The 10,339-nt window shown below is 44.4% G+C and overlaps 1 protein-coding gene across 1 annotated transcript; it reads left to right on the forward strand.

Moving 5' to 3' along the window:
* Positions 1-4,723: 4,723 nt before the first annotated feature.
* On the forward strand, positions 4,724-5,191 carry SARC_02401 (hypothetical protein; the record flags this gene model as incomplete). Its single annotated transcript, XM_014303829.1, has 1 exon — positions 4,724-5,191. One exon carries the CDS (start codon positions 4,724-4,726, stop codon positions 5,189-5,191), a length of 468 nt encoding a protein of 155 aa, XP_014159304.1.
* Positions 5,192-10,339: the final 5,148 nt, after the last annotated feature.

Consider the following 10,339-nt stretch of genomic DNA (forward strand, 5'->3'; position numbering starts at 1 on the left):
GGGCAACACAACGCGATGGTAGCTTTATGTATATGAACACAAATTAATAGCTGGGGAATTAACTGCCATGGTGGATTAGCCCACGCATTATGTTTGGAGAGGTCTATTTGAAAGGCATCTCCCAAAGGATGATTTAAAGTCCTGTAATTCGATAGTTGTGCATTATGATGTGCAGCAAACTTATCTATGGTATGTGGCCCAAATATCTTTTGAGCCAGTTCAAACCACCTGGGATTACTTTTCCAGTCAGTGGCTAGTAACTCACGTACGGATTTATTAAAGTCCGGTACAAAGCGTGATAACATATCGGGTAAATGGTAATGTATTCCTGGCAGATGTTTTATATCAAAATGAAACTTTGATATTGTATCATGCCAGCGACTCAGTAATTGTGGATCGGGTTTCATCTCTTTCGTATATTGAAGAGATTTCTGATCACACATCAGCGTAAATGCTGTTCCGTATAAGTAATCTCGGAAGTGTGTTAGAGCTGCCACTATGGCTAATAGCTCTTGTTTAACAGTTGGATAATTCAACTGTGAAGCATTCATTGCTCGACTAAAGAATTGTATATATCTAGGTTTGTCATCTATAACCTGATATAATACTCCTCCTAAGACTAAGTCGGAGGCGTCCGTTGCTATTTCAAACGGCACGCCATCGACTGGTCCTTGTACAACTGGGGCTTGTTGGACTGCGTGTTTGAGCGCTTTAAATGCGTCATCACACTCTTTAGTCCACAAGTCTCCTAGTTTGCCTTTATGACATCTTAAGTGTCCAAAAGGTTTAAGGTAATCAGCTAAGTGTGGTACTCCATCTGAAAAGAAGTTTACAAACCCACACATGCCGTTAACATCTCTTCCTGTAGTTACATTTAGGAAACTTAAGTTCCTCGTACTATTAAGAGTACGTTTATAATTTACGTACTGCTTAGGAGTACGTTTATAACATAGAGTCTAATGTGGAGGCCCGGCTTATTACATCATCGTGATCACTTTTATCACAGTTCTTCATATCTTTATTGTATAGCTCAGATAACCATTGATCATCAAACATTTAGGAAATTTAAGTTCCTCGTACTAGTAAGAGTACGTTCTATAATTTACGTACTGCTTAGGAGTACGTTTATAACATAGAGTCCAATGTGGAGGCCCGGCTTATTACATCATCGTGATCACTTTTATCACAGTTCTTCATATCTTTATTGTATAGCTCAGATAACCATTGATCTACTTCGCTATCAAACTGTTAGGCTGTTGATTGTGAGCTGCATTACAGATTTTGTGGAGTGCACGTATCCGCCTTTTGTGTGTGCATCTTGTCCACTAGTATGCCTATAATATAGGCATTGCCATCGTCATTGCTGGGTCTATTGGTGCTCTTGCTAGTGTGGGGTCATCATCCATGTGCATCGCTCTCTCTCCATTGATTGGAGTTGAGGTGCGTGAGGATGCTTGGAAATCTGGCATTGTGCCCCTTCTTTGCGTGTGTGTGCGAGTTGAGCTCACTTGTGAGCGTAGGCTCCTTCGTGCTGCTCGAGTCCCTTGGTAGGGCGCAGAAGTCATTGACTGTTCTGTGGGTTGAATATTCATTATGTTGTTAGTATTCATTTGTTGACGTCAACATAAATTTGTTTACACTACCCAAATACATGTAAAAGTCAGACTAACCAGGCTGACTATCGATGTCAATAAGTTAACGTAAAAGAAAGTACGGTTTCAAAGTAAATTTGCACAATGTTATTTTAAGTTTAGCTTCAGCCCTTGGTAATGAGCTAAAGATTTGGGGATTTAAGACTGAGACTGTTGTCTTTAATCACTCAATACTTCGGTCTAGAATTATTTGATGTCAGTAACTAAGATCAGATTTTCATTTCATTGAATGTATGATATTTCGTTCTATATCATTTCATGCCTCGAAACAATCTTCCAATCGCATTTACCAATAAAATAGCTCTAAGTCCAACTCAAGAAAATAAAAAATAGATCAAAAACACCATGATGGTACAGTGAAATGTCTGTACCTGTACCCCATCACATGGTACATAGCTCTCCATCCCATTGAAGGCATAGACGGGCACATCTAGTCGGCTGGCTAGGGGGGATCATTTTCATGCCCCATTTCTCAGTGGGCTATCTCGCGCTGAGAGTATTCGGTAATACAACATGTGTCATCGAGTGTCAATATCACCTGAGACTCATCCAATTGTTATATCCCAATTTTCCGATGGAAAATATATCATTATAGAAAAACCATCTTATCAATATCAACAGTCTCAGTCAGCTGGCTAGGGGGGATCATTTTCATGCCCCATTTCTCAGTGGGCTATCTCGCGCTGAGAGTATTCAATAATACAACATGTGTCATCGAGTGTCAATATCACCTGAGACTCATCCAATTGTTATATCCCAATTTTCTGATGGAAAATATATCATTATAGAAAAACCATCTTATCAATATCAACAGTCTCCGGCCTCTGTCGTATACAATTATATTTCCAAATATCCCAAAATAGATTACTTGTTTGCTTGTTTTCTCCCAATTCAATATATCTATAATTAGATTATTTGATTATTCTACAGATACAAATATATACAATTGCGTTTCAACGTATACCAGTTTTATAACCATAATAGCGTTTAACCGTTAATACGGTTATACTTTACGTTAACATGTGCTTCTACATAGGAACCCGCTGATTTTACATACACATGTTGAATCAATCTTGATTGATTACCTTTATGTGTGTCTCCAGCGTGGTGTTTGGTGACTGTGTTGACTGTGATTCCTTGTGCTTGTTTAGCTTAAACTGTCGGTCTCCGTGTTATCTGGGTTTATTTGGGGGGTTATGTCGGTTTATCTGTCGTGAACGAAGTTTCTGTTGTGAAATTTGATTCTCTTGTGTTAACCTTGGATTGAGGTTTGTTGATTTTATTTTTATTTTTTGTCTTCGTCTTTGAGTTCTGAACATCTAGAAGCCGTATAAACTTCTGTATGTTTAGGAAGTTCTATCTCCCTCTGAGTACAGAACTTCAATGGTTTTGCAAAGTTCTGATTTCTGAGTATTTGACCTTTCTGTTTGGAATCGTACGGGTCTCATTTATGTAACCGTGGGTGTGCAAGTTTTGTGCTTACTACAATGTTTCGTGTGTCCTTATCTGCGTCTAGATCACGTATAGGTTATTCTCAGGTTGACTTTGTGAACTGTTGATTCGTTGGTATTCAACATGTACTGTTCATGTGGAATGGATTGTTCCGATTTGTTTCTTATTTGTGCTAAAAAAAAAATTGAGATGTTGTTCCTCATTTTTATTCGGCATCAATTTGAAGTGCGCATGAAGTTTCTTATTTGTTAGCTTTACTATGTGTGTCCTTTTGTTTGTTTGTTTGTGATGTATGTAGAGTATGGAGAGTAGCTGAAAGGTACGAGTCAAGGGATACAATAGACCTCTTCTAAGGTACGGTTATCTCAGCTAGGAAAAGCCCCTAGTCTCAGAGAACCGAACTGAGTCTTTATTTGAAACCCCTAAAAAACCCACAAACTTTAAGCTTACTAGCCTGCGTAGGAGTAGAAAGTGGCATCTTACAGTACTAGATTATTTGGAGGTTGGTGTTTTTGTACAGGACGAAACTTGTCCCTTAGGGGGCATAAGATGAAAACCCTGTCCACATTATCTATTTTTACATACTACCTATTAATCAAATTTATACTATGACGGGGGTTCTCTACCATGCTCGTCGGAGTCAGTCTTGACCGGTGCTCTCGGTTGATCTCAACTTTACTTAGGAAAACGCATCTCAACGGCGGCTTTACAGCTGAGTTTTTGGTCCTTATCCCTCTGGTATGTGGGCGGAGCATGCCTCAAGTCGAGAAAAGTGGGAGTGTCCCGGGGTATCAGTAAGACTTGCTTAGGTTCCTCGCCTCGTGCGCTTTCTGTTGCTCGCTAATCTTTCATCAGTACTTGTTGTCCGTGGTTTTTTGGGCCTTGATTGCCTTCGTTTGCGTCGAGTGCGTTGACGGTATAGTGTAAGAGTATCAGCATCTGTGATGTCTGATTCATGCGTCCCAAGTACGCTTCTCATCTGTCCAATGTAGTAGGTCCTCCTGGGATCCATCACCTCGGATGGACGGCCTGTCGCCGACTATCGAGTAGAACTGTGTCTCCTCGGTTGGTTGTATGTGATTATTAGAAGTAAATGATTCCGGAGCATTGGTCTTTTTTACGAGTTAGGATATTCTTGAGCTTTAGTCTCATCAAAGATACAAACAAAATGCCCATTGCCCTCCATGCATACTATTTTGTAGGGTCCCGCCATATGGTGCAGTCATCTTGTTCATTTCACCTTTGTGGTCAGAATACAAATACTTAGGTGTATTTGTTAATTTTAGTTTTATTATAGTTTTTACAGTTTATCAGAATAATCTGATAAACTTGGGTTTTGCTGACTATCACAGCACATAACTTATGACTCATTATTAGAGTCATTAATTTTACAATTACTAATAAATGAACAACGTCTCCCTCTCTACGGAGGGAGAACATTGCGATACAGTTATTGAAGCGTTCGCTTACCACATTTTCGACTTGCCAAAGAAGTTGTGAGTTTATTAGTAATTAAGAAATAAGCTACTTTATAGTAATTAAATGAAATATATATATAAATTTCTATAGGAATACGACGAACAAAGAAAGAAAACATCGAATGGAATAGGGAAAGTAAGATGGCGCAGCGAAATGTCGACATCTTTCAGAATCTACCCGCGGTAGAAGAGGATAGCGGGTACACAAGTAGTGATGCTAGTGCCACAATACCATCCTTGATGTCGAATAGTGGCAGCGAAGCGGAAGAGACGCCGAGACCGAACGATCAGCACGTCCGGTGGGATCAGCAAAGGGAATCTGAGGTGAACAATAGACGCTTCAGGCTCAATAGAATCAGTATGGCTAGACAGCTCGAACGCTTTAGACTTCCTAGACAGGTACCTAACTTTACTTGGACTTCAAGAACGGAGGCAGGCATTAACACTACGACCGAACCCAAGGAGCCCAAGATCGAACCTAAGGAGCAACCGAAAAAGAAGAAGGCATCAGAAGTACAAGAACGAAATGAGCAGGACCAGAAGGGCCAAATGGCCAAGCCGAGGGTTCAGCCAGACGATCAGTTAAGTAGAAACGATTGTGAAGAATAGTTTTGTGATTATGTGTTGTAGAAACAAACAATAAGGGTGATATTGTAGGGTAGATATCGAGTTAGAACCCTGTTTTAGAAATATTTTTAGTCAGAGGATGCTCAGTAGGAATTGCGATAGAGAAATGGAAGCAGTATATACAGCGAGTAAGATCTAAGGGGTAGTGTGCATAGAAGGAGTCGGGTTTAGAAATAGGATTGTTGCTCCTTTGGTAAAGTGGGGCAAGGAGATATAATATTACAAGAAATACGACCTAACTCTAGGAATAGATAAAGGAAAGAGATAAGTAGTTAGCAATGTCCCATTTCGAATGTACCAAGAGGGACTAAACTATGGTTAGAAAGTAAGTAAGAACACGAAGAACAGACAGCGTATACAACTATCGTTGAATGCTATGATATCATAAGAAGGGTGCGTCACTAACGTGTTAAAGAAAGATTCTTCCTGACGAAATTGAGAGATCGAAGGGGTATAAGAGTATATACGCATTCAAATGGTATCCAGGTGCATCGAACAAAGAGGTTAGCAGTAGAATCTTGGAAAGTTACGGACTAACAGCACAGTTAGAGGATCACTGTATATCAAAGAACTACCTTAGAAGTTACGGTATGAAGACAGAAATGATATTCGTTAGAATAAGGGAGATCTAGGTAGAAATTGCACAATGAGCAGTCAGAAGCCACAGAGGTACTAAGATTTACTTGTCTAAGCAGGACGTCGTGTTAGAACTGCTCGAAGGGAAGTACCAAGCAGTATTTAGAAGTATATAGAGGGGTCCGTAGAGCACGTAAGGCCTACATTAGGCAGATACATAACGATAGCCGCAGCGGCACATGCAGTTGCACGGGAGAGTAAGGTTGGCGAAAAAAGAGGAGTAAGGCGAGAGCATAGGAGCTCTCTAAGGAGCAAAAGTAGGTCGCTGAAAAAGGGTGTGACTCCACCAGGAGGTTGGAGTAGCACACGAGGAATGTAGGGTGTACCCCGTCGAGTGTTGCGTCGAAGAATACACGACACCATAGGCACGAATCAACTACCACTCAAAAAAGGAACGCAGTGTAGGGCACGGGATAAACTTTTCCGGGCAAACAGTGTCGAGAGACGATCTCTAGGGCGGAGAAGTATTTATACCATATTTATTTCGAGGACATCGACACACATTTCCAAACCTCCACTGATATATACAACGTATTAGTATGTCCAACCGACGTCAAAGCCGTCGGCAGCAACATCTTACCCCTGAACGTCGGGAGGAAGACGACATATACCGTCGAGGAACTAAGCGCCGCCAGTCTGTCACGGACTATACCGACTAACGAGCTGAGAAAGGGCGGATGGAGCCACAGGATGCACCAGGAAATGTTCATTACCAAGCAGTGGCTACCGGTAGACAGGCATCCAAGACACCCAGGGGTGATATCAGCCTATCGCAGGAAGACGTTGTAATTAACGCCGAGGCCAAGGGAGATCCCGACCTGCGTGCGGACAGGGAGCAGTACATTTCTGGTGAACATGTAGCTAGTGATGGGCTGCCTTCCCGTTCGTCCTCATCTTCCGGTAAAGGGCAACCACTCCTACCACCTAATAAGCGCAGGCGTCACCGCCGTCGTTCCAACAACAAGGGCACGGTGCGGGGCCAGTCTTCGACACATAAACTAACCGAGCTTATGGTACAACAACGTTGCTCTTAGAGAAGTACGAACAGAGGTAGCTGCGTACATCTTCAGAACGACCCACGACATTGTTGTCCGCGACCGAAGCGTCGACTAGCCCACACAAACGAGGGCATATGGCACAAGGTAAGGAGGACAACCCCACGTTTCGTATCCAAGGCCGTTCAAAACAGCACCATGGACTCGGGTACGAATCACCTGGGTCGGAAGGTCAATTCTCTGAGGAGGAAGATACCTTGTCGTCTCTGGAGGAAGCTCCGTCATTCCAAGAATTTGCACGTGAGCAAGTGCTGGCCGGGAAGGAAGCGCTCAAGAATAGGCAGACCAGCAACGACGACAGTGAGCATGTACATACTCCCAAGCAAACAGAGACGGCGTCGCCCACACCTCCACCCACACCGGCGAGTATTGAGAAATGTCGGCAGGTGTTACATGCACGTATGCTACACCTGAGCGACGAGTTGTACCAGGCAATAGAGGATTATAATACGGCTCGAGATGAAGCTCCTAGGGGAGCGATCGAAACGCTTCGAGCCACGCTAGAGTCCCGTCCAGTTGAAAAGCGTCCGGTACCATCACCACGTACATGGTCCGACTGTCCCTCGAATAGATACCACCTCCATGACATCATGGAACGGGATACGAGAGGGGCTCTACTGGAGGCTTTTAAGAACGCGCAAATCGCAGGGCTAGATGAGAGTTGGAACCTTACATGGTTCTACAGGGTATTATCTTACTTTAAGGCTGAGAAGTCAACATTGGATTACATACGCGACAACTCTGAACGATTAAAGATATGGACACCACAACTACAAATCGAACAGATCTGCTCGCATGAGATGCAAGCCACTGTTGATCCCGTGGTTCATAAGCTTGCCAAGGGTCACAATCGAAACATGTACACCCCTATCATGGAACAAATGACACAGCTCATGGAGAACCACAGGAGGGCACGTGAACGGTGCCAGACGGATGCAGATTTCCAACAGAATTTATTAAACCACTGCATTGTTCAACTATTAGAGGAAGCTCTCAACGGCCGTACGTATGAACGTACTCTACAATTGCATCCCAAATGGCAATTAATGACGACGCACGAGCTTCTACAGTTATTGACTCCCAACATTCAGGACGCACAGCAGCGCACCACGGCGCGACTCTTGAACCGTAAGAATTGCGAAGGCCGAGTAACGGGGCTCGTGACTATACCAATAGCCGCCCTAATCCGCAGACGGTTCGACGACAGTCACAGAACTGGGCACAGCGACCCCAACCGACATTACCTACAACGTGTGCTGGATGTCAGGCACAAGCACCGCCAGGTTCACGTCATATTCCGTGATGTCATCATTTCCGTGTGTCGCCAACAGGGGGTACAGACAGTAGGGCGCGGCCGTATGACAACAACCGCACACCACGAGACGCACAACCGGCACACAGACCGTCCGCAGCTCCAACCTCAGGACAGGGGCAGCACAACACACCCCGAGCAGAGACTTGATCACTACGCGCCCGACTTCTCAAGTACAAGTGAATGCGATTACACACGACGACGGTTTTGCATCAGCAGCTACAGAGGTACACATCAACACGATACTCACGGAAGACCTAGGGCACACGGCACCGGAACCAGACCAGGACCACGGTGTATGGGAGTCCGTAACCGATCGAGCATGAGATGTGAGGGTGTCTGAGTCGGATATGAGCTTCACATTTGCTAATACTATTAGGGCAGTGATGGTGATACAGGACCCATTGCTGTCTTCTGATATCAGAGTTTATATTCAAGTGCAGGTCAACGGACGTACGTTCAAAGCATTGATAGACACGGGAGCAAATAGAAGTTGTATCTCACTCCGCAGACCTCCTCAGCCGCCCAATAACTTTAGCACCTCCTGGGTCATTCATCTATTTAGCTGACAAGGCGGTTCGAACTCCTCGACTGGCGACGATGGAAGTGGTACCCATTCGGTATGGGACCAAGATCATCGACGGGTCACTGGAATTGATGAATTTACCGGCAGGTATAGACATCATAGTGGGACAAGATATGTTGAAAGGCTTGGGTCTATACATAGGCTGTATCCAATCACCACTCACACCAAAAGACCCCACAGAACTCGGTGAGCTCCTCGAACCTATCCCACACCGACAGGCACCGAACACGACGGAACCCGCCGATGCATGCCAACGGCTGGCACAGGATTTAGAGGCGAACGCGAAGATTGTTTACAACGCGCGATGTCGGTTGGACGGGAGTGAAGTTACCATCCCGGTAACCCGTGAACAGGCGATGCACATGCGCAGATCAACACGTAACTTTGTATCCGACCGATGGCTACCCTACGTGGACGAACAGGTGAAGAAGTGGTTGGCGGATTTGGTGATCACGAAACAGACGACACCGACAACCGACCGTTAACCTCCCTCTCCTTGCGGTCCCGACATTCGATGCGGAAGGGAACGTGAAGAAGGTGCGCGTATGTTTAGATATGCGCGCCGTCAACGCTCTTATTCTTGGTGACCGGTTCTTGATTCCAAAGGTCAACAAACTTATCTCTCGCCTCAAGAGTAAGAAGTACTACACTACGCTATATATATCGACGGCATATCATAGGCTACCGATCCAACCAGATTCACAATACTTGTTTAGTTGCACACACGAGCGTTATCAATATTCGTTTACATCGGCACCGCTTGGACTCCATGTGCTCACGCAACAGTTCCAGCGAACCTTGAGCACGATATTGGACGGCTTGCCGGTCCACCACTATATCGACGATATAGTTATCGCCAGCGACGACTATGACGAACACATTCAGACGGTGCAGAAGGTGATTCAACGCTTAACGCACCACAGTTTTAAGTTTAACCCCGCCAAGTGCCACTTTGCTATTCCTGAAGTGATGATCCTCGAAAAGAAGTTGTCGGCACAAGGCATAGACATTAATCATGTGAAGCAGGCTAAGCTTATCGACGGCCTACCCCACTACGGTACAAAGATATAGCCTCTGCCTTAGGATTGGCGAATTATCATCATGAGCATCTCCCCAACTTCGCGAACACGGATGCACCTTTTTGCACGATTTTTGCAAACTCAAACCGAAGGGGTTGATCGGCGATCGCTGGGAAAAGAGACATGCACAGGCGTGGCAGGCGATGAAGGATGCAGTTGTTAATGCAGTGGCGTTGCATTTTCCGGTCGACGGTATACCATTGAACTTGGAAACCGACGCTAGCGATTACGGTTTGGGGGGAGCGTTATTCCAATGGGTCGACGTGAAGAAACACTATTTAATGTTCTTTAGCAAGACTCTGAACCATGCGCAACAGAACTACCAATGAAGGAGTTACTAGCTTTGGTGTATGGGTTTACACATTTTAGGGAGCATTTGGATGGGCAACGGTTTGCAGTCTTTAAGGACCACAAGGCCCTGGTGTATATGAATACACAGCTCAAGCTTAATCCGATGCTTCA

This window comes from Sphaeroforma arctica (assembly GCF_001186125.1).
Source record: "Sphaeroforma arctica JP610 unplaced genomic scaffold supercont1.107, whole genome shotgun sequence".
NCBI classification, from domain to species: Eukaryota; class Ichthyosporea; order Ichthyophonida; genus Sphaeroforma; species Sphaeroforma arctica.